General features: G+C 39.4%; 1 protein-coding gene across 1 annotated transcript in view; it reads right to left on the bottom strand.

Moving 5' to 3' along the window:
* Positions 1 to 1,417: 1,417 nt before the first annotated feature.
* The window catches only part of FSIP1 (fibrous sheath interacting protein 1), a gene marked incomplete at its 5' end in the record, with an annotated part of 64,068 nt that continues 40,126 nt past the window's right edge, over positions 1,418 to 25,359 (bottom strand). Inside the window, 2 exons of the mRNA XM_082617912.1 lie at positions 1,418 to 1,640; positions 23,643 to 23,801. Of these exons, the coding sequence (XP_082474038.1) occupies positions 1,434 to 1,640; positions 23,643 to 23,801 (366 nt within the window). The 3' untranslated portion in view covers positions 1,418 to 1,433. The remainder of the gene's footprint in view (positions 1,641 to 23,642; positions 23,802 to 25,359) is intronic.

Here is a 25,359-nt window from a genome sequence, read left to right as displayed (position 1 = left end):
TGAATTATGGAGAATGACAGGCTTTGCCTACCTGGGATTGGTAGGTCTGGGATGAGAAGTGCCAACAGTTTTCAAAACCAGTCAAACCACAAACATTGTATTTACCGCATCAAGTTTTCAATGCCTCACCAACCACCCCACAACTACTGGCCAAGGGCAAAGAACCCCTATGCACTTCCTAACCATTCCTACTTCTTTTACTTCTTCCCCATATCATCACACTCAAGGAGAAAAAAAAAAAAAAAAAAAAAAACCCTGAGAAAATAAGAATAGAGGTCTCCCTGAAATATAATTCCATTAAATTTCCCATGAAAAGTAAGCAAAAATGAATGATAAAGGGAAGCACAATGCATTCATTCCCTCTAGATCTGTTGCCTGACTCTCATTAGGTAGACCTAGATACCCTTTAGGTCCGAGTCAGTGCTGTTGTCCATGGCTGGCAAATGGGAAGAGCAATTCAGCTGGACGTGACCATGAGGGGTGAAGAACCTCAGTGAGGAATGATGGACACTCGTAGAGAGCTCTGAGGAGACCAGAATTTAATCAAAAGTACTTACCTGATGCTAACTCTCATGGGGCAGCATACAAAATGGAATAATGAGAGAAGAGAGTGACCAGGTTATAAGCAGCTGGACAGGAGGTGACAATGCTGAGAGAGGGTGATACAAGTAGGGACAAGAAAGAAAAGATTTTCAAAGAGTCATAAGGAACAGTGGTAAGATATGGCCACAAATCAGAAGTACTGGTTAAAACTTCATGAGGCCTGAAGATCACGCAAGAGAACAGGATTTAGTAGGAGACAGAAAGTAGGGACTGCAATTATGATAAGACCAGCCCAAGGAGAGAGGATGTAGGTAGAATCACAAGGTCAGCCTCATCATGTTTAATTTTAGGTAAACGCCAAAATTAAATATGTAGCCAAAATTTAGAAACATTCTCTGGGTAGCTGGAAAATCGTAATATTATAGAGCATTTCTAATAGGTTCAGAATATCAACCAGCTCACAATTTAGTTGATTTGAGAGTTTTCTCTCATCAGCAATAATACGTCTTTAAATGGCAAGCAATTAAAACATGAAATAGGCTCAAGATGGATTTAGAATGTATTAATATTGAGTAATAATATATTATGAATTATGAACCAAAAATGGGAGTATTTAAGCTTTAAGACCAACATATAAAGATGATTTTATAGAGAATAACTACCAAATTTTTCCACACAAAGAACATATGTCTTTCAGACACAGGATATTAGGCATATGGATGATTATTCTGACTTCAGATCACCTTTCACAGGTTTATTATGTCATATAAATTAATTATAATACTACTTTAAGTTCTATGAGTTCTACTTTTAGCCTTTATTCAAATCCTTACTGACAAATACCCATGTTAGCTTTCTTGCCTGATGTAACACATAAAAACAGTCATAAATCAGTCAAAGAAAACTGGAACATTTTTAACACAATCACTGGTTACTTTAAATAAAAAAAGTTTTACCACATTTTCCTTCATCTTTCTTAGCTTTTCATCTATCTCTCTCAACCGATTCTGCTGATCCCGTTGCTCTTTGGTATTCCGAAGTACCTTTTCTCCTGGAGTTATTTCTGTATTTCCATCATCACCATTAAGGTCAGGTTCCTAATTTAAAAAAAAAAAATTTCATGCACAGGCTGAAACTATACCATCACACATTGTTCCAGAGCAACTGAGTCCTGAATGCTGGCTTTGCTTCTCAAACAATATTTCTTCCCTTCAATATTTATAATTCTCTAAACTCTTCCTACTTGAGGGAGAAAAGGTCCGACTATACTAAACAAGTAAGGAAATAAACTCAATCACCTGGAAAGCAGGAAGTTAGAGTGAAAAGAGCAGTGGCTGGGAAGCAGGGACCTCGGCTCTGATCCCTGCTCTGTACTTATCAGCTTGGAATCTTGGGCAAATCAGCTTTTCTGGACTTCAAGTTCATCATAAATAAATTATAAAAAAATGCCCATCTATGTTATGAGAGGCAGCTATGTAACAGTGAAAAGAGAACTGAGCTTGGTAAAGTCAGGAGTTTTGAACCCTGGCTGTACCTGGTTCCTGACTGAGACGGCCTTAGGGGAATCAATGAACCTCTCTGAACTTCAGTTTCATCAGCAAAATGATAATAATAATATCTAGCCCAAAAGTCATCACAGTACATCGCAGGCATGCAGCAAATCTTAGTACCTAACAAATATGAGGGACTTCCCTGGTGGCACAGTGGTTAAGAATCCACCTGCCAATGCAGGGGACACAGGTTTGAGCCCTGGTCCAGGAAGGTCCCACATGCCATGGGGCAACTAAGCCCGCATGCCACAACTACTGAGCCTGCACTCTAGAGCCTGCAAGCCGCAACTACTGAGCCCACGTGCCCCAACTTCGGAAGCCCACACGCCTAGAGCTCATGCTCCGCAACAAGAGAAGCCACTGCAATGAGAAGCCCGCGCACCACAACAAAGAGTAGCCCCCGCTCGCTGCAACTAGAGAAAGCCTGCGTGCAGCAATGGAGACCCAACGCAGCCAAGTTAATTAATTAATTTAAAAAAAAATATATGAGCTGAATATGTCCTTTGAAAAGAATAAGCACTATAAGAGGAAAGCATCTCATTATTATCAGCAATATTTGAATTGACAGACCCATATCCTCCCAAAGTTAGTATTATTTCTAGGTGATTTAAATGGGTATTTCTTGACAGTAAGCTGGCCCTGTATCTGTAACTAAACTTCTTACATTTCCTCCACAGATTTCTTACTCTGTGTTGCTATGAGGTAACTGGTATAAATGACATTTTTACAGTTGCTTAAGCAGAATCCTCCCACATTCTCATTCCTTACATAGAGTTGATCAAGAATAGTCACCATTTCACTTTTAATACCTCTTTAATCAAGGCCCTTCTCTCTTTCTCACTGCTTCATCATTCACTTCAGCTAGTAGTTTTCAAACTCCAGTGGGCTTCAGTCTCACATACAGAGTCTGTGATAATATTCAAAGGCCCAGCCTCCACCCTGGAGACTCTGACTCAATAGGTAAGGACTGAGGACTGACCACCTGAAGCACAACTGTTCGAAAATTTGAGAACTATCAACTTGAAGTGCAAAGTTCTCACCCCTTCCCGGCCCTTCAGGCTCATCTCCCATTACTTGGGTCTCTGACCCAAAGCCTCGGCAATACTCACCACTGCTAGTTCTCCACCCTCTACACTTCCTCCTTCCAGCTCCTCATAGAGACTCCTACTCTTTTTTGAGCTCAGCACAAACACGTTTTCACTATAAAATATTTCCTGACATACCCAAGAAGGGCAATTATTCTGCAGTCATGCCGCATGTTCCCTCACTGCACTTACCACACTGTCACGGCCCAGACATGGACCCGGACTGGTCCCACCCTGTATCCCAACACAAACTACAATCCTGAAGCTGGATAAGCACTGGCCAATAGACTGTAATTTTGGTTCTCAGTGATCACACCAATGAAATTCATATTGTATAAAATTCTACTGAGGAGACTATTAAAAAGAGTATCTCAATTTCAAGAAGTGACTCTTTTACATCTTATTTTCCCCACAAGGGGACTCACTTCTGTAGCCCTCAATCTCTAGAAGCAACCAGAGGGTGAATTATGATCGGCAATATCTTTAAGAAGGAAACCTAATGTTAGGGAGGAGTTTGGAATAGATGGTATCAAGGTCTCCTTGCAGCTTGAAGCATCCAGTATTTTATGGCCCACTTTGAAGTAGGATACACATTGTCTCAGTCTGTTTGAGCTGCTATTACAGAATACCACAGACAGGGTGACTTATAGACAACAGACATGTATTTCTGACAGTTCTGAAGGCTTGGAAATCCAAGATCAAGGCTCAGGCTGATTCTGTATCTAGTGAAGGCCTGCTTCCTAGTTCCTAAACGGCCATCTTCTGGCTGTGTCCTCACATAATAAAAAGGACAAAGAAGCCCTCTGGGTCTCTTTTATAAGGGCACTTAAACCATTTATGAGGGCTCCATCTCCATGACCAAATTACTCCCAAAGGCCTCCCCTCCAAACACAATCACACTGGGGATTAGATTCCAACATAGGAATTTGGTAAGCATACATTCAGTCTATGGAATATAGTGCCTGAAAAACACTCAAATTGTATTTCATTTTTAAATAGAAATCTTTTTTTTAAAAGGACATTTTAAATAATCTACAACTATGTTTTTTTAAATCACTGGCTAGGCAAAAAAAAAGAAAAACAGAAAGAAAAAATTTGTAAACCAGACTTCATCAATATTTTTAAATTTTACTTATCCAAAGCCACCACTAAGAAAATAGAAAAGCCACAGACAGAGAGAAAAATAAAACACACAAATCTGACACAGGACTTGTATCCAGTATATACAAGGAACTCACACAGTTCACTTAGTTCACTAAAAATCAATAATATTTAAAAATCTAGTTCTAAAATGACTTGAACAGATATTTTATAAAGATGATAATATAAGTGATAAATAAGTACATGAAAAAGTCCTCAACATCATTAAGTCATCAGGGAAATGCAAATTAAAATCCCAATGACGTATCACTAGCCACTAGAATGACCCACATGTAAAACTAAACGTTGGAGAAGTATAGAAAAAGCAAACTCTCACATGTTGTTGGTGTCAGTATACAATGGCACAACCACTTTGGAAAACTGTTTGACAGTTTCTTAAAAAGTTAAATGTTTGTTCATGTAGCTCAATATCAAAAAAACAAACAACCCAATCCGAAAAATGGGCAGAAGACCTAAATAGACATTTCTCCAAAGAAGATATACAGATTGCCAACAAACACATGAAAGGATGCTCAACATCACTAATCACTAGAGAAATGCAAATCAAAACTACAGTGAGGTATCACCTCACACCAGTCAGAATGACCATCGTCAAAAAATCTACAGACAATAAATGCTGGAGAGGATGTGGAGAAAAGGGAACCCTCTTGCACTGTTGGTGGGAATGTAAATTGATACAGCCACTATGGAGAACAGTATGGAAGTTCTTTAAAAAACTAAAACTAGAACTACCATACAACCCAGCGATCCCACTACTGGGCATATACCCGGAGAAAACCATAACTCAAAAAGAGTCATGTACCTATGCCGCGGAGCGGCTGGGCCCGTGAGCCATGGCCGCTGGGCCTGCGCATCCGGAGCCTGTGCTCCGCAACGGGAGAGGCCACAACAGTGAGAGGCCCGCGTACCGCAAAAAGAAAAAAAAAAAAAAAAAAAAAAGAGTCATGTACCAAAATGTTCATTGCAGCACTATTTACAATAGCCAGGACATGGAAGCAATCTAAGTGTCCATTGACAGATGAATGGATAAAGAAGATGTGGCACATACATGCAATGGAATATTACTCAGCCATAAAAAAGAAATGAAATTGAGTTATTTGTAGTGAGGTGGATGGACCTAGAGACTGTCATACAGAGTGAGGTAAGTCAGAAAGAGAAAAACAAATACCGTATGCTAACACATATATATGGAATCTAAAAAAAAAAAAAAATGGCCCTGAAGAACCTAGGGGCAGGACAGGAATAAAGACGCAGACATAGAGAATGAACTTGAGGACACAGGGAGGGGGAAGGGTAAGCTGGGACGAAGTGAGAGAGTGGCATGGACATATATACACTACCAAACGTAAAATAGATAGCTAGTGGGAAGCAGCCACATAGCACAGGGAGATCAGCTCCGTGCTTTGTGACCACCTAGAGGGGTGGGATAGGGAGGGTGGGAGGGAGACGCAACAGGGAGGGGATATGGGGATATATGTATACGTATAGCTGATTCACTTTGTTATAAAGCAGAAACTAACATAACACTGTAAAGCAATTATACTCCAATAAAGTTGTTAAAAAAAAAAACAAACAGCCAAAGCCTTCATGTTCCTGGTTGTCAATGTTTCCTATTCATTTCATTTTCTTAGTCTTAATAAAAAGAAATAAAAATGAAAAAAAAAGTTAAATGCTTGTCTATCCTATGACTCAGAAGTTCCACTCCTGTGAATCTATCCAAGAGAAATGAAAATGTATGACTCAAACTTTGTATATGAATGTTCAGAACAGCTTCATGCACAGAGCCAAATGCCCACCGAGACAAGAATGATAAACTGTCATGAACATCTGATGCAAGCTGGGACAATTACTCTTTCTCCTTGACCTCTGTCTTGTGGTTAGGTTTAGTCAATGAGAGGGGAGGAGTGTTAGGAGATTGGAGCGCAGGAAGAAGAGTTTGAGGTATCTTCCCCTTCCCCTCACTGCTTTGGCATTATGGTTTGGGCAGCAATGTATCCCTGAGGTGCCCATTAAGGGGATTTTTCTTAGATTCAACTGAATATTCATGTTCAAAGGCAAACAGAGGCCACACTTGGAGCCAGTCTACTCAGAAGGATGTAAGACAGGAAACACAGCAGAGCAGTGTCAGGTATCCCTCTTCAGTGGGAGTTTTTGCTGCAGTCCATGTCATAACTGTATAGGTACAAGGGGCAAGGAAGCTACCCTGGAAGATTCTTCTACCACAGCTCTAGCTCTCCCTAAGCTCCAATACACTTTTTCTTCTCCCTACCCACTGTTGCTAGTCCTACGTGTCCCAACATCTCTTACTGGCTCCTTTAAATCTGTAAATAGTTCCTTCATCTCATTATCTTCAAAATCCAAGTTGGGTGTTTTTTCTGTTCCTTGCCCAGAACTCTAACTGGTATACTGTGTATGTATGTGTGTATGTGCATGCACCTGTAGAGAAACAGACTGGAAGGAAATTTAACCTGATGGTAAAAACCTTGATGATTTTATCTTATTTTTCTTAGATGTTTTTTGTATTTCCTGAATTTCTACAGTAAACATGTAATGATTTCATAAGCATAAAAAGTCATTTCTTATTTTTAAGAAAACAAAAAATTATTCTACCAAGGCTATTTTCATTCTGCTTTGACAATGTGACTCTCTGTACCCAAAAGATACTGGTCTAAAGGTGAGATTTTAGCCCCAGTTCTGCTGGTATAAGCAGCTGGGTACTTTTAATTAAGCAAGTCACTTTTTCTTTCTGGGTCTCAATTTCTTCTAAGAAAGTTTCTTTCAACTCTGAAAGCTTATGAGTCTGCAATTCTCCACAATTAAATCCAAGGATATATAACGTCTTTCCTCAGTCTCAGTCTCTGATAGCATAACCATATAGTACAAATATTTGAAGGACAGCATGTGATGAAAACAGAGGCCAAGAGGGAGCAAGAAAAGGCAATCACTGGTTCTGGCAAAGATTGCTCATTGGTACATTCAAGAAGCTCCGTGGTGCCAGGAGAGGTTCTATTGTCACATCAAAGTGCCAATCAGTACCATCTGTTTTCCTGATCAGAAGAAGCAGCTTGATTTCCTCTGGTAGAAAGTTTTGAGCAGATTCTCTGACCATCCATATTGTTTATATATTTCTGAGTCATACAGAAATGCTTTTATTCAGTTAAAGTAAAATTCAGTTCAGTAAAAGCTCTCCATGATATACACAGAATATCTAAGGAGCGACAAGAAGAGAACAGACGCTGAGGTCAAGAGGTATTTGTTGATTTGACTAATTGATTGCCAAGGGATTCTAAGTTCATCCTTAAAAAAATATCTGTGGTGTTGACTGAGCCAACAGGTGTCTTTGAAGCTAAGTAAACTCATTTCTAAAAGCCAAATACAGAGGAAATTACTCACGCCTCCATAAGTTATCTGATATGAAAATAAGGCATGAGTTAAGGGCCAGAAAAACACAAACCTGCCTAAATAAAGCCAGCGTGCCCTGTGTTTTCAAGCTAATGGTATACTTTTCCATAGGCTACTGCTATTTCCTGGCATCAGATGGATCATTTGCCTGGCAGTACTAAAAGTAAAGAAAAAAAATCTTTCAGCCAGATTGTTTTTATCATTTTGAAATACTTCCATGAAATGAAAGAAATCTTGACTACACAGGAGGCTTAACATAGAAAAACCAAGAAATATAAACAAAAACTTCAAAGTAATCTGTAAAACATAGGTGGCAAGAAGAATTCCCCAGATTTAGCTGGGAACATTTGCCAGGTTAGCATCAGAGGCAAGGATGTCTGAAGTAACTTCCTGTCTATTCCTCAATTCAGAAATCCATGCTCTTGTGGCATACTTCTGTAGTTTCTTGAAATGAACAGATGGTCAATAAGATTTCTGTGCTTGTGACTAGCATACATAAAAGATTCCTCAGTTCCTGCCCTTGACCAGCATAGTAAGTAACCTGAGATCAAGTGAACAGCATGGCCGTTATTGGAACTCTACAAATCCCTGAACTCAATAGTAAAACATCTTTGAAGATTACATGTCAAACCATGTTTTATATTTCCTCAAGTTTAGCTAACATTGAAACAAGAGACCAAAACACAGTTAATTGTTGGTCGGTATTCTCTTGGCAAGAAAAGGGATTAATACACCTACAATTTTCCTCAAATGTTCGTTAATTTTTGTTGGTCTTACCAAATCGTATACAACTAAATCAATATTTTAAGAACAAGAAAATACATCAAGTGAGAAGGACTTTTATAGTCAATTAAACTAGTTGACTTAACAAAGAAATGCCTCATGACGATAAGAGCCATTTCTGAAGACTCTCTCCCAACCAGGAAAACAACATCTAATGATGAACTGGAATTCTAGATTTAGTAAGACTGATTGCATGAGAGATGAATAAATTATACTTCTTTATAAGAGCCAAACCGAATAGAATTTATTATTGAATCCAGTTGCTAAGGATTTACGCAACTGAGTGCTTACATAACTCCTATCTATATCCTGGATATTTCTGGCGAAAGCTGGAATCTAACACAGCTGCAAATAAGAAATACGGTAACTAGATTATAGAACATCACTCAATTTTATGGTGGGATTTACAATACGTGGAAAGAACTACCTGATTTGTTGGAGGGTTAGGGGATGGATACAGAAAGGTATGCACAGTTAAACCACAGATCCTAAGAAAAAAATTGCTTCAATTAGTTCTCTTTCGCTAAGATGAAATGAAAATAAAAAGCAGATGTAAAACGGCAACCACATGACATTACTCACGTTACAGCAATAGCAGTAACGTGCCATTCTTTCTTCTGAACGTGACCACATGCTTTGTTTTACGCTAAAGAAATCAGATATATAAAAGCCAAATGCTGCTTTTAAAACATCGCTATGAAGTTAAGAGTGACGGCACCTCATGAGAACATTGTAATCAGCAAGCTCATAAGGAAAAGATTTCTTATCTGCCGCTTTCACAACAATCAATACTTCCTGAATCTGAGTGACCTCTCTGGAGTCCCTCAAATTATTCTGACTCAGGTACATTTATCATCCCAGGCTTACATGCCTACTAGTTTATCATCTTAGAGTTGCCATAGTCAGGTAAGTCAGAAAGCCTGAATGTTTCAACTTGTTTGGGAAACTATTTTCTTGACCAAAATTTTAAAACTTCCAAAGGAATTTTAAAAATATCACTCCTTCATTATATAACCTTTCCTTTCTCTGTGCTCCCCCAGCATATGTTTTCTGTACTTCTCATAAAATCAGTTCCCATATTGTGGTACTTCTGGTTTCCTTGTATGGTCGGTCATGGCACAACCTGGTCTATGTTTACATCCTATCCTCCAGTATCCTATGAGCTGCTTTCAGGTCAGAGGTGAAGCCACATATTAATCTGGATACTCAACATCAACCACCACACCGCCTCTTGTGAAATAAGCAGGAATTCAAAGATATTTTGATGACCTGTGCAGGGGCTGGGCAAGTTACACAAATGCATGAAGTAGCCCCATGTATTGTAGGCAATACAATATGGCATGAAGGATGGCACAGCAAGCTGGAGAATCTGTGCTCCATAGAAAGCAGCAGCTGCTACTTAGCTCAGTCCTGCAGTTTGCCAAGCAAGGCTTCAAGCCTAATTTGCCAGATGTTCTAATGTTTCAAAAGAAACTAGAAATTTGGGTTTTTATATAAGTTCACCCAATTTTTAAATGTTTGCTAAAAAAAAAAAATTGTAAACCCTAAAGGAACCCTACCTGTGAACCCAATTTGCCCTGCAGACCACCAGTTTTCAACCTCATGCTGTATGATGGCAGCCTTCTCAGGGCCTTGGACCCCCTCTGCCTCACTCACTGGTTTCTCTTCCTCCTCCTATCCCTCACTTGTAGAAATGAACTTTCTTGATATTCCTTCTGGATGTGCTTTCTCTCTCTCCTCTGAACCAGCACAGCACTTTGCTCATAGCCTTCTCCTGTTCTTACCTATAACGTCTTGTACCACAGTTATCTATGTGCATTCTGTGTCTCTCATAAGAAATAAGTTCCTTAAGTCACTTATTATAATAACATCTTGGGTTGAGTTTTGAGTCAGATACCATGCTAAGCACTTTACACATATTAACTCATCTACACTTTAAAAGAACACTAAAGAATAATATTATCATTACTGTTTTACAGATGCGGCAACTGGGGTTTAGAGTGCTTCTAATTAATGCCCAAGTCCTCAGAGCCAATAAGTGGAAGGGTCAGAACCTGAAGCGAGGCTGTCTGACTCCACAGTTATATATGTGCCTGACGCGTCGTTATTTATTTTTTAAACATCTTTATTGGAGTATAATTGCTTTACAATGGTGTGTTACTTTCTGCTTTATAACAAAGTGAATCAGCTATATGTATACATATATCCCCATATCTCCTCCCTCTTGCGTCTCCCTCCCACCTTCCCTATCACACCCCTCTAGGTGATCACAAAGCACTGAGCTGATCTCCCTGTGCTATGCGGTTGCTTCCCACTAGCTATCTATTTTACGTTTAGTAGTGTATATATGTCCATGCCACTTTCTCACTTTGTCACAGTTTACCCTTCCCCCTCCCCATGTCCTCAAGTCCATTCTCTACATCTGCGTCTTTATTCCTGCCCTGCCCCTAGGGTCTTCAGAACCTTCTTTTTTTTTTTTTTTTTTAGATTCCATACATATATGTTAGCATGCAGTATTTGTTTTTCTCTTTCTGACTTACTTCACTCTGTATGACATACTCTAGGTCCATCCACCTCACTACAAATAACTCAATTTCATTTCTTTTTATGGCTCAGTAATATTCCACTGCATATATGTACCACATTTTCTTTATCCATTCATCTGTTGATGGACACTTAGGTTGCTACCATGTCCTGGCTATTGTAAATAGAGCTGCAATGAACATTTTGGTACATGACTCTTTTTGAATTATGGTTTTCTCCAGGTATATGCCCCATAGTGGGATTGCTGGGTCGTATGGTAGTTCTAGTTTGTTTTTTAAGGAACCTCCATACTGTTCTCCATAGTGGCTGTATCAACTTATATTACCACCAACAGTGCCAGAGGGTTCCCTTTTCTCCACACCCTCTCCAGCATTTATTGTTTGTAGATTTTTTGATGATGGTCATTTTGACTGCTGTGAGGTGATACCTCATTGTAGTTTTGATTTGCATTTCTCTAATGATTAGTGATGTTGAGCATCCTTTCATGTGTTTGTTGGCAATCTGTATATCTTCTTTGGAGAAATGTCTACTTGGTCTTCTGCCAGTTTTTGGATTGAGTTGTTTGTTTTTTTGATATTGAGCTGCATGAGCTGCTTGTAAATTTTGGAGATTAATCCTTTGTCAGTTGCTTCATTTGCAAATATTTTCTCCCAGTTTGAGGGTTGTCTTATTGCCCTGTTTATGGTTTCCTTTGCTGTGCAAAAGCTTTTAAGTTTGATTAGATTTCATTTGTTTATTTTGGTTTTTATTTTCATTTCTCTAGGAGGTGGGTCAAAAAGGATCTTCCTGTGATTTATGTCACAGAGTGTTCTGCCTACGTTTTTTCCTAAGAGTTTGATAGTGTCTGGCCTTACATTTAGGTCCTTAATCCATTTTGAGGTTATTTTTGTGTACGGGGTTAGGGAGTGTTCTAATTTCATTCTTTTACATGTACCTGTCCAATTTTCCCAGCACCACTTATTGAAGAGGCTGTCTTTTCTCCATTGTATATTCTTGCCTCCTTATCAAAGATAAGGTGACCATATATGTGTGTCTGTTTTTGTGCCAGTACCATACTGTCTTGATTACTGGAGCTTTGTAGTACAGTCTGAAGTCTGGGAGCCTGATTCCTCCAGCTCTGTTTTTCTTTCTCAAGATTGCTTTGGCAATTCGGGGTCTTCTGTGTTTTCATACAAATTGTGAAATTTTTTGTTCTAGTTCTGTGAGAAATGCCAGTGGTAGTTTGATAGGGATTGCACTGAATCTATAGATTGCTTTGGGTAGTCATTTTCACAATGTTGAGTCTTCCAATCCAAGAACATGGTATATCTCTCCATCTGTTTGTATCATCTTTAATTTCTTTCATCAGTGTCTTATAATTTTCTGCATGCAGGTCTTTTGTCTCCTTAGGTAGGTTTATTCCTTGGTATTTTATTCTTTTTGCTGCAGTGGTAAATGGGAGTGTTTCCTTAATTTCTCTTTCAAATTTTTCATCATTAGTGTATAGGAATGCAAGAAATTTCTGTGCATTAATTTTGTATCCTGCTACTTTACCAAATTCATTGATTAGTTCTAGTAGTTCTCTGGTAGCATCTTTACAATTCTCTATGTATAGTATCATGTCATCTGCAAATAATGACAGTTTTACTTCTTTTTTTCCAATTTGGATTCCTTTTATTTCTTTTTCTTCTCTGACTTATGTGGCTAAAACTTCCAAAGCTATGTTGAATAACAGTGGCAAGAGTGGGCAACCTTGTCTTGTTCCTGATCTTAGAGGAAATGGTTTCAGTTTTTCACCACTGAGAATGATGCTGGCTGTGGGTTTGTCATATAGGTCTTTATTACGTTGAGGTAGGTTCCTCTCTGCCTACTTTCTGGGGAGTTTTTATCATAAATGGGTGTTGAAATTTGTCTAAAGCTTTTTCTGCATCTATTGAGATGATCATATGGTTTTTCTCCTTCAGTTTGTTAATATGGTGTATCACATTGATTGATTTGCGTATATTGAAAAATCCTTGCATTCCTGGGATAAACCCCAGTTGATCATGGTGTATGATCCTTTTAATGTGCTGTTGGATTCTGTTTGCTAGTATTTTGTTGAGGATATTTGCATCTATGTTCATCAGTGGTATTGGTCTGTAGTATTCTTTCCTTGTGACATCTTTGTCTGGTTTTGGTATCAGTGTGATGGTGGCCTCGTAGAATGAGTTTGGGAGTGTTCCTCCCTCTGCTATATTTTGGAAGAGTTTGAGAAAGATAGGTGTTAGCTCTTCTCTAAATGTTTGATAGAATTTGCCTGTGAAGCCACCGACTCATCTTTAAATGACCTACAATTCCCTGCATGCAGTGAGCACTTGATTAATATTTGTGGGATTGATTGCTGAAAAACAGAAATTTATATTCCATTTAAAAGACATTCTTTCTAAGGGAGCATGGAGAAAAGCTACTGGTGAGTTAATGGTTTGCAGAAAGGTTAAAAATTTTTAAAAATGACTATGCATTATGAATATTTGTGGTTCAGCAATAGACTGGAGGCCATTTGTCAAGTGAATAGATATGCAGGGTTTATCCGAGATACTTTCAGTGTATTATTCAAAAAGAATTCCAATCCAAAAATAATATCGGGGGATAGCTTCAAGATGGTGGAGGAGTAAGATGTGGAGATCACCTTCCTCCCCCAAAATACATCAAAAATACATCTACATGTGGAACAGCTCCTACAGAACACCTACTGAATGCTGGCAGAAGACCTCAGACTTGCCAAAAGGCAAGAAAGTCCCCACGTACCTGGGTAGGGCAAAAGAAAAAAGAAAAAACAGACAAAAGAATAGGGACAGGACCTGCACCTCTGGGAAGGAGCTGTTAAGGAGGAAAAGTTTTCACACACTAGGAAGCCCCTTCACTGGCACAGATGGGGGGTGGCAGGGGGGAGGCCTCGGAGCCATGGAGGAGAGCGCAGCAACAGGGGTGCAGAGGGCGAAGTGGAGAGATTCCCACACAGAGGATCACTGCTGACCAGCACTCACCAGCCTGAGACACTTGTCTGCTCACCCGCTGGGGCAGATAGGGGCTGGGAGCTGAGGCTCAGGCTTCGGAGGTCAGACCCCAGGGAGAGGACTGGGGTTGGCTGCGTGAACACAGACTGAAGGGGTCTAGTGCACCACAGCTAGCCGGGAGGGAGTCCGGGAAAATGTCTGGAACTGCCTAAGAGGCAAGAGACCATTGTTTCAGGGTGCACGAGGAGAGGGGATTCAGAGCACCGCCTAAACAAGCTCCAGAGACTGGCGTGAGCCGCGGCTATCAGCGACAGAGACGGGCATGAGATGCTAAGGCTGCTACTGCAGTCACCACGAAGCCTGTGTGCAAGCACAGGTCACTATGCACACCTCCCCTTCCCGGGAGCCTGTGCAGCCCGCCATTGCCAGAGTCCCATGATCCAGGGACAACTTCCCCAGGAGAACACATGGTATGCCTCAGGCTGTTGCAATGTCATGCTGGCCTCTGCTGCCGCAGGCTCACCCTGCATTCGATACCCCTCCCTCCCCCCGCCACCACCGCCTGAGTGAGCCAGAGCCCCCTAATCACCTGCTACTTTAACCCCATCCTGTCTGGGCAGGGAACAGATGCCCTCAGGCAACCTGCACGCAGAGGCCAAATCCAAAGCTGAATCCCAGGAACTGGGAGAACAAAGAAGAGAAAGGGAAATCTCTCCCAGCAGCCTCAGGAGCAGCGGATTAAATCTCCCCAATCAAATTGATGTACCCTGCTTCTGTGGAATACCTGAAGAGACAACAAATCATCCCAAAACTGAGGCGGTGGACTTTGGCGGCAACTGTAGACTTGGGGGTTGCTTTCTGCATCTAATTTGTTTCTGGTTTTATGTTTATCTTAGTTAAGTATTTATACCTTACCATCACTGGTATGTTACTTTATTGATTTGGCTGCTCTCTTCCTTTTTTTTTTTAATATATATATTTTTTTCCTTTTTCTCCTTTTGTGAGTGTGTATGTGTATGTTTCTTTGTGTGATTCTGTCTGTATACCTTTGCCTTTACCATGAGCCCTAGGGTTCTGTCTGTCCATTTTGTTTGTTTGTTTTACTATAGTTTTTAGTGCTTGTAATCATTGGTGGATTTGTTTCTTGGTTTGGTTGCTCTCTCTTCCTTTTTTCTTTTCAATTACTTTTTTATTTTTAATTATTTTTTTATTTTAATAACTTTATTTTAGTTTTTCTCTTTCTTTCTTTCTTTCTTTTTCTCCCTTTTCTTCTGAGCCGTGTGGCTGACAGGGTCTTGGTGCTCCAGCCAAGTGTCAGGCCTCAGCCTCTGAGGTGGAGGAGCCAAGTTCAGGACACTGGTCCACCAGAGACCTCCCAGCTCCACGTAATATCAAACAACGAAAGTTTTCTCAGAGATCTCCATCTCAACACTAAGACCCAGCTCCACTCAATGACCAGCAAGCTACAGTGCTGGATGCCCTACGTCAAACAACTAGCAAGACGGGAACACAGCCCCATCCATTAGCAGAGAGGCTGCCTAAAATCATACTAAGTTCACAGACACCTCAAAACACACCACCAGACACGGTCCTGCCCACCAGAAAAACAAGATCCAGCCTCATCCACCAGAACACAGGCACGAGCACCCTCCACCAGGAAGCCTACACAACCCACTGAACTAACCTTACCCACTGGGCGCAGACACCAAAAACAACGGGAACTACAAACCTGCAGCCTGAGAATAGGAGACCTCAAACACAGTAAGTTAAGCAAAATGAGAAGACAGAGAAATACACAGCAGATGACGGAGCAAGATAAAAACCCACCAGACCAAACAAATGAAGAGGAAATAGGCAATCTACCTGAAAAATAATTCAGAGTAATGACAGTAAACATGATCCAAAATCTTGGAAATAGAATGGAGAAAATACAAGAAATGTTTAACAAGGATCTAGAAGAACTAAAGAGCAAACAAACAATGATGAACAACACAAATGATGAAATTAAAAATTCTCTAGATGGGATCAATAGCAGAATAACTGAGGCAGAAGAATGGATAAGTGACCTGGAAGATAAAATAGTGGAAATAACTTTCACAGAGCAGAATAAAGAAAAAAGAATGAAAAGAATTGAGGACAGTCTCAGAGACCTCTGGGACAACATTAAACGCAGCGACATTCAAATTATAGGGGTCCCAGAAGAAGAAGAGAAAAAGAAAGGGACTGAGAAAATATTTGAAGAGATTACAGTTGAAAAACTTCCCTATTATAGGAAAGGAAATAGTCAATCAAGTCCAGGAAGCACAGAGAGTCCCATACAGGATAAATCCAAGGAGAAACATGCCAAGACACATATTAATAAAACGATCCAAAATTAAATACAAAGAAATAATATTAAAAGCAGCAAGGGAGAAACAACACATAACATACAACGGAATCCCAATAAGGTTAAAAGCTATCTTTCAGCAGAAACTCTGCAACCAGAAGGAAGTGGCAGGACATATTTAAAGTGATGAAAGAGAAAAACCTACAGCCAAGATTACTCTACCCAGAAAAGAACTCATTCAGATTTGACAGAGAAATTAAAACCTTTACAGACAAGCCAAAGCTAAGAGAATTCAGCACCACCAAACCAGCTTTACAACAAACGCTAAAGGAACTTCTCTAGGCAGGAAACACAAGAGAAGGAGAAGATCTACAATAACAAACCCAAAACAATTAAGGAAATGGGAATAGGAACATACATATTGATAATTACCTTAAATGTAAATGGATTAAATGCTCCAACCAATAGACATAGACAGGCTGAATGGATACAAAAACAAGACCCGTATATATGCTCTTTGCAAGAGACCCACTTTAGACCTAGGGACACATACAGACTGAAAGTGAGGGGATGGAAAAAGATATTCCATGCAAATGGAAATCAAAAGAAAGCTGGAGTAGCAATTCTCATATCAGACAAAATAGACTTTAAAACAAAGACCATCACAAGAGACAAAGAAGGACACTACATAATGATCAAGGGATCAATCCAAGAAGAAGATATAACAATTGTAAATATTTATGTACCCAACATAGGAGCACCTCAATACATAAGGCAAATACTAACAGCCATAAAAGGGGAAATTGACAGTAACACAATCATGGTAGGGGACTTTAACACCCCACTTTCACCAATGGACAGATCATCCAAAATGAAAATAAAAAAGGAAGCACAAGCTTTAAATGATACATTAAACAAGATGGACTTAATTGATATTTATAGGACATTCCATCCAAAAACAACAGAATACACTTTCTTCTCAAGTGCTCATGGAACATTCTCTAGCAGAGATCATATCTTAGGTCACAAGTCAAGACTTGGTAAATTTAAGAAATTTGAAATCATATCAAGTATCTTTTCTGACCACAACACTATGCGACTAGATATCAATTACAGGGAAAAAATCTGTAAAAAATACAAACACACGGAGGACAAAAAATACACTACGTAATAACCAAGAGATCACTGAAGAAATCAAAGAGGAAATCAAAAGATACCTAGAAACAAATGACAATGAAAACACGATGACCCAAAACCTATGGCATGCAGCAAAAGCACTTCTAAGAGGGAAGTTTATAGCAATACAATCCTACCTCAAGAAAAAAGAAACATCTCAAATAAACAACCTAACCTTACACCTAAAGCAATTAGAGAAAGAAGAACAAAAAAACCCCAAAGTTAGCAGAAGGAAAGAAATCATAAAGATCAGATCAGAAATAAATGAAAAAGAAATGAAGGAAATGATAGCAACGATCAATAAAACTAAAAGCTGGTTCTTGGAGAAGATAAACAAAACTGATAAACCATTAGCCAGACTCATCAAGAGAAAAAGGGAGAAGACTCAAAGCAACAGAATTAGAAATGAAAAAGGGGAAGTAACAACTGACACTGCAGAATTACAAAGGATCATGAGAGATTACTACAAGCAGCTCTATGCCACTAAAATGGACAACCTGGAAAAAATGGACAAATTCTTAGAAATGCACAACCTTCCGAGACTGAACCAGAAAGAAATAGAAATTATGAACAGACCAATCACAAGCACAGAAATTGGAACTGTGATTAAAAATCTTCCAACAAACAAAAGCCCAGAACCAGATGGCTTCACAGGGGAATTCTATCAAACATTTAGAGAAGAGCTAACACCTACCCTTCTCAAACTCTTCCAAAATATAGCAGACGGAGGAACACTCCCAAACTCATTCTAAAAGGCCACCATCACCCTGATACCAAAACTATACAAAGGTGTCACAAAAACAGAAAAGTACAGACCAATACCACTGATGAACATAGATGCAAAAATCCTCAACAAAATGCTAGCAAACAGAATCCAAGAGCACATTAAAAGGATCATACACCATGATCAAGTAGAGTTTATCCCAGGAATGCAAGGATTCTTCAATACATGCAAATCAATCAATGTGATGCACCATATTAACAAATTGAAGGAGAAAAACCATATGATCATCTCAATAGATGCAGAGAAAGCTTTCGACAAAATCAACACCCATTTATGATAAAAACACTCCAGAAAGAAGGCATAGAGGGAACTTACCTCAACATAATAATGGCCATATATTACAAACCCAAAGCCAACATCATCCTCAATGGTGAAAAACTGAAACCACTTCCACTAAGATCAGGAACAAGACAAGGTTGCCCACTCTCACCATTATTATTCAACATAGTTTTGGAAGTTTTAGCCACATCAATCAGAGAAGAAAAAGAAATAAAAGGAATCCAAATCGGAAAAGAAGAAGTAAAGCTGTCACTATTTGCAAATGACATGATACTATACATAGAGAATCCTAAAGATGCTACCAGAGAACTACTAGAGCTAATCAATGAATTTGGTAAAGTAGCAGGATACAAAATTAATGCACAGAAATCTCTTGCATTCCTATCCATAATGATGAAAAATCTGAAAGTGATTTTCAGATCACTTTTGAAACCATTTCTTGCAACAGTTTAAAAAATCTGAAACCACTGCAATAAAAGAGAATAAAATACCTAGGAATAAACTTACCTAAGGAGACAAAAGACCTGTATGCAGAAAATTATAAGACACTGATGAAAGAGAGATGATACAAATAGATGGAGAGATATACCATGTTCTTGGATTGGAAGAATCAACACTGTGAAAATGACTATACTACCCAAAGCAATCTTCCACTTTCAGTGCAATCCGTATCAAACTATCAGTGGCATTTTTCACAGAACTAGAACAAAAAATTTCACAATTTGAATGGAAACACAGAAGACCCCGAATTGCCAAAGCAATCTTGAGAAAGAAAAACGGAGCTGGAGGAATCAGGCTCCCAGACTTCAGACTGTACTACAAAGCTCCAGTAATCAAGACAGTATGGTACTGGCACAAAAACAGACACACACATATGGTCACCTTATCTTTGCTAAAGGAGGCAAGAAAATACAATGGAGAAAAGACAGCCTCTTCAATAAGTGGTGCTGGGAAAGCTGGACAACTACATGTAAAAGAATGAAATTAGAACACTCCCTAACACCATACACATAAGTAAACTCAAAATGGATTAAAGACCTAAATTTAAGGCCAGACACTATCAAACTCTTAGAGGAATACTCAGGCAGAACACTCTGTGACATAAATCACAGCAAGATCCTTTTTGACCCACCTCCTAGAGAAATGGAAATAAAAACAAAAATAAACGAACGGGACCTAATGAAACTTAAAAGCTTTTGCACAGCAAAGGAACCTATAAACAAGACGAAAAGACAACCCTCAAACTGGGAGAAAATATTTGCAAATGAAGCAACTGACAAAGATAACCTCCAAGATTTACAAGCAGCACATGCAGCTCAATATCAAAAAAAAAAACAAAACAAAACCGCAATCCAAAAATGGGCAGATGACTTAAATAGACATTTCTCCAAAGATATACAGATTGCCAACAAACACATGAAAGAATGCTCAACATTATTAATCATTAGAGAAATGCAAATCAAAACTACAATGAGATATCATCTCACACTAGCCAGAATGGCCATCATCAAAAAATCTACAAACAATAAATGCTGGAGAGGGTGTGAAGACAAGGGAACCCTCTTGCACTGTTGGTGGGAATGTAAATTGGTACAGCCACTATGGAGAACAGTATGGAGGTTCCTTAAAAAACTAAAAATAGGGCTTCCCTGGTGGCGTAGTGGTTGAGAGTCTGCCTGCCGATGCAGGGGACACGGTTTCGTGCCCCGGTCTGGGAAGATCCCACATGCCGTGGAGCAGCTGGGCCCGTTAGCCATGGCCGCTGAGCCTGTGCTCCGCAACGGGAGAGGCCGCAACAGTGAGAGGCCCGCATACCGGAAAAAAAAAAAGCTAAAAATAGAACTACCATACAACCCAGCAATCCAACTACTGGGCGTATACCCTGAGAAAACCATAATTCAAGAAGAATCATGTATCACAATGCTCATTGCAGTTCTATTTACAATAGGCAGGAGATGGAAACAACCTAGGTGTCCATCATCGGATGAATGGCTAAAGAAGATAAGGCACATATATACAATGGAATATTACTCAGCCATAAAAAGAAACGAAATTGAGCTATTTGTAATGATGTGGATGGACCTAGAGTCTGTCATACAGAGTGCAGTAAGTCAGAAAGAGAAAGACAAATACCATATGCTAACACATATATATGGAATTTAAGAAAAAAAAAAAGTCATGAAGAACCTAGGGGTAAGACAGGAATAAAGACACAGACCTACTAGAGAATGGACTTGAGGATATGGGGAGGGGGAAGGGTAATCTGTGACAAAGTGAGAGAGTGGCATGGACATATATCCACTACCAAACGTAAAATAGATAGCTAGTGGGAAGCAGTCACATAGCACAGGGAGATCAGCTCAGTGCTTTGTGACCACCTAGAGGGGTGGGATAGGGAGGGTGGGAGGGAGGGAGACGCAAGAGGGAAGAGATATGGGAACATATGTATATGTATAACTGATTCACTTTGTTATGAAGCAGAAACTAACACACCATTGTAAAGCAATTATACCCCAATAAAGATGTAAAAGAATAAAAACTAAAAGTAGAACTACCATACAACCCAGCAATCCCACTAAGGGGCATATACCCTGAGAAAACTATAATTCAAAAAGAGTCATGTACCACAATGTTCACTGCCGCTCTATTTACAATAGCCAGGACACAGAAGCAACCTAAGTGTTCATTGACAGATGAATGGATAAAGAAGATGTGGCACATATACACAATGGAATATTACTCAGCCATAAAAAGAAACGAAATTGAGTTATTTGTATTGAGGTAGGTGGATCTAGAGTCTGTCATACAGAGTGAAGTAAGTCAGAAAGAAAAAAACAAATACCGTGTGCTAACACAAATATATGGAATCTAAAAAAAAAATGGTTCTGAAGAACCTAGGGGCAGGACAGAAATAAAGATGCAGATGTAGAGAATGGACTTGAGGATATGGGAAGGGGGAAGGGTAAGCTGGGATGAAGTGAGAGAGTGGCATGGACATATATACACTACCAAATGTAAAATAGATAGCTAGTGGGAAGCAGCCACATAGCACAGGGAGATCAGCTCGGTGCTTTGTGTCCACCTAGGGAGGGTGGGAGGGAGATGCAAGAGGGAGGAGATATGGGAATATATGTTTATGTATAGCTGATTCACTTTGTTATACAGCAGAAACTAACACACCATTGTAGAGCAATTATACTCCAATAAAGATGTTAAAAAATAATAATAACAATATCCGTAAAATAATTTGCCATGTTTTCATTTTTGGCTTGAAAATTCAATGTGCAATGCTGGTTTTAGTTAGGAATGAGGAAATGCCAACAGGAAATTGAATGAAACCTCAAAATATACTCTTTTTTGCATACAAGAAGCACTAATTATTTCTTTTCAACAACTATGATGTTACATTTCTGTTTCTGCAGCCAGTGAGAGTCCCAAAATGCAGTTTTCTCTCTTCTCTAAATATACTGTTTCACACAAAAATATATAATATCAGTATGTAACAACTAAGTAATATACTGGTTTTCCCTTTTATTATTTTTTAAATATTTTATTTAAACCATAAATGTGAACTCTGAAAATGTGAGAGAGATGACAGTGACCACAGTCATACTTTATCTGAAGTCCTAATGGCTAAACAAATCTCTAAATTCTCAGTCTCTCTTTCAGGAATAACATTTGATGGTCACGAAAAAGACATTTTCTATCTTTAGGACCATTATCCAGCTTTGAGATCTCAGCGACCCGTGATATCTAACAACAATAACAAGAGCAACAACAGAAATCAGCTGTAACACAAAAAGAACACAGAATATCCCTGAACAAGTTTACTCCCCTATCCTGGCTTCCTCCGTTTGGGAAATGGCACCCAGTAACATAAATAAACTAGCAGCATACCTGTTGATGTGTCAAAGTCCTGGGGTATATTTGGGTAGGGACAGAGATTCCAATTCTCTGTCTTCCAAAAACTCTGATGCCAATCCAGAAAACAGTGGTTCCCACTACCACCATATTGCTGTGTAAAGGGCTCAGAGGCAGCTGTGCCTGGCCCTTAGGAACATAATTTAAGGAAGCTGCGATGGGTCTGTAAGGTTCCATCACGACCAAACTTTCTTTGGAACATCTTAACACTGCTCCTTTCCTCTGAAGTAGCTTCAACTGGCCCAAAGCCAGATCCCTAATCTTCAATTGACAGGTTGGAGAAAAGACTGACTATAAAGCAGAATTATTACCTATAGAATACTGATATTATTTAAATCTTCTTAAAAACCAGGAAAATCACATGCATCTAATATTGTACAGAAAATGATTTGGTGATATGTTTACAAAACCGGCAGAGGGTTAGTGGAATAACAAAAGACCAGCCATTTTCTCTTAAGGCAAAAACTACCACCCAACCCCAAACTAGATCCCACGAAGTACTGAAATATAAGGGGGAGACAGGAATTTTACTGCTCCAAAGCTGTGGTTACCCTTCCGTTTTTCTTCACCCTCTGTTAGCTTTGTAAAAGAATATTTGAGGGAACTATCAAGAAAGGAAACATACTCATTTCAAAATTCTCACAGGAGAGAAGTTATCAACAGAGTGAGCTTCACTGCTTGCTGGTAAATCAAAGGAGCTAGAAGAATGTGCCAGAGTAAGGGACAGGTGACTGCCACTGCTAACACCTAGAACCAAAGGAACAAAAAGAAGTAAAGCTCTCAAAGGATTAAGGTGCTGTATCTATTCTCTTCCCTCTCCTCTCTCCTGATCATGATCAAAAATTAGCTTATATCATAAAGATATAACAATATTAAAATAAAGATTTCACCCCATCTCAGCAAATTACCAACTGAAAAAAAAAATGAACAGAAAGTAGAAACTGGCAAAGGAAAATAGACACTGTTGTAGAAATCACTTTCACTGCAGTTGCAGTCACGTAAAAGGCAACTGGGAAGAAACCTCTTTAGTTAACAAGCAGATTGTCATATTATGTGAACTAGCTTTAGCACACATAAACCTGAACAGCCTATGGGCTCTAGAGTTAAACATACCTCATCATTCTGATGTTCAGGTCTTGGAGAAGAGCTGGAAATTGTTGAATAAATGGCAGAAAGTTCTTGGAGTTTTTTATCAATTTTAGCAAGCTGCTCATGCTGGGTGACTGCAGGTGTGTATCCTTCTCCCGGGACCAGCCAGCCAGACTGATCTCCCTAAAAGGAAACAAGGATCACCAGTTCATTCTTATGCTACATTTTTTTTCCAAAATATACCTTTCAGACCGCTACATCAGTGCTCCTCACAAAAACAAAAACAAAAAAAAAACAAATATTAAAAAATCAGAATTAACTTGGGATAGTGCAAGCAAAAAAATTAAATAGTTTAAGGTTTCATTATCTGCCAACTCTGTGTAAAGTATCTGCTTACATTTTGTGGCCGTTCTACCCTATGGAATAACTCTCTTAGCCTCACAGTCTGGGTCTCATAACATTCTCATTTCTCCACTCTGAAAAAAGTGGTCTGTGACATGTTGAATAAGGAAGAAATCATGTTTACCCTATAACAGAGATGTTATTTTCAAAATTTGTCCCTGAAAAGTAACATAGACTCGGTTGTTTGGGTTTCATGATCATAACTGGTCATCTAGGGACTTCCCTGGTGGTCCTGTGGCTAAGACTCCATACTCCCAATGCAGGGGGCCCAGGTTCGATCTCTGGTCAGGGAGCTAGATCCCACACGCCGCAACTAAAGATCCTGCGTGCCACAACTTAGACACGATGCAGCCAAATAAATAAATATTTGAAAAAAAAACTGTTCATCTAACTCATTATTGAACTAACATTAGTTTCTTAACAGGTTAAAAGCCATTCATAACATTCATTCAAAAACCTCGTACTGAGTGCCTCCTATGGGGAGGCATTACATTGGGCACTGGTGGTTCAATATGAATCTCACACGTTCCTGCCCTCAGGAGTTCTCAGTCTCTTGACAGCAAAGATTTTAACAAGGTGTGAAAAGTGCTGGTAAACCCAGGGCTCCATGGAGAACAGGGAGGGTCAACTAACCTCTGTTAACAGGAAGGGGCAAGGAGAAAACATGTTTGGAGAATGCTTCCTAAAGGAAATAATCTTAGTAGCAGCTTAGAGAAACAACACAATCGGCTGTGCACTTTAAAACTGGAGCAGGTGAGGGTGGGACTGGAGGCAGAAAATCCAGTTAAAAAGCAAAAGCCATAACCTACAAGAAAAGTGATGAGCGCCTGAACTCGGAATGTTTCCTGGGAATGAAGCACACAGGACCAATTCCAGAGAAACTTAGGAAGCAGAGTTTACAGAATCTGGAGACAATTTGATGGAAGAATGAAGGGAGGAGTAAGGATCAAGGATAAAAACCAAATTCCTGATTTTATCAGCTAGGGGGATGGTGGTCATAAGGACCAAACTAGGGAATATCAGAGACGTGGTAGGTTTGAGGAGGAAAATGATGATGATGAATTGTTTGGGGCCTTCTGATATTCACAGATGTCCCTAGGATATCCAGAGATTATGTTAGGTAGTTAAATATGTTTGTCTGAAGTTCAAGATAGAGACCTGGATTGGAAATAAGTATTTTGGACTCACCCATAATTCTATAATGGTTCAAACCCTTAGATCATGGGAATGGGTGAGGTCACAAAGGGAAGCATGTAGCACAAGGACAGAAGAATCATGAAGAACACTAAGAATAAAGGGGCAGATGGAGGGCAACACACACTTTGGTTTCATGACTCTA

Source organism: Mesoplodon mirus, assembly GCF_964341445.2.
Source record: "Mesoplodon mirus genome assembly, chromosome: 4".
Classification (NCBI taxonomy): domain Eukaryota; kingdom Metazoa; phylum Chordata; class Mammalia; order Artiodactyla; family Ziphiidae; genus Mesoplodon; species Mesoplodon mirus.
The sequence above is the reverse complement of the archived record's forward strand: the minus strand, read 5'-3'. Positions and strand labels throughout refer to the sequence as shown.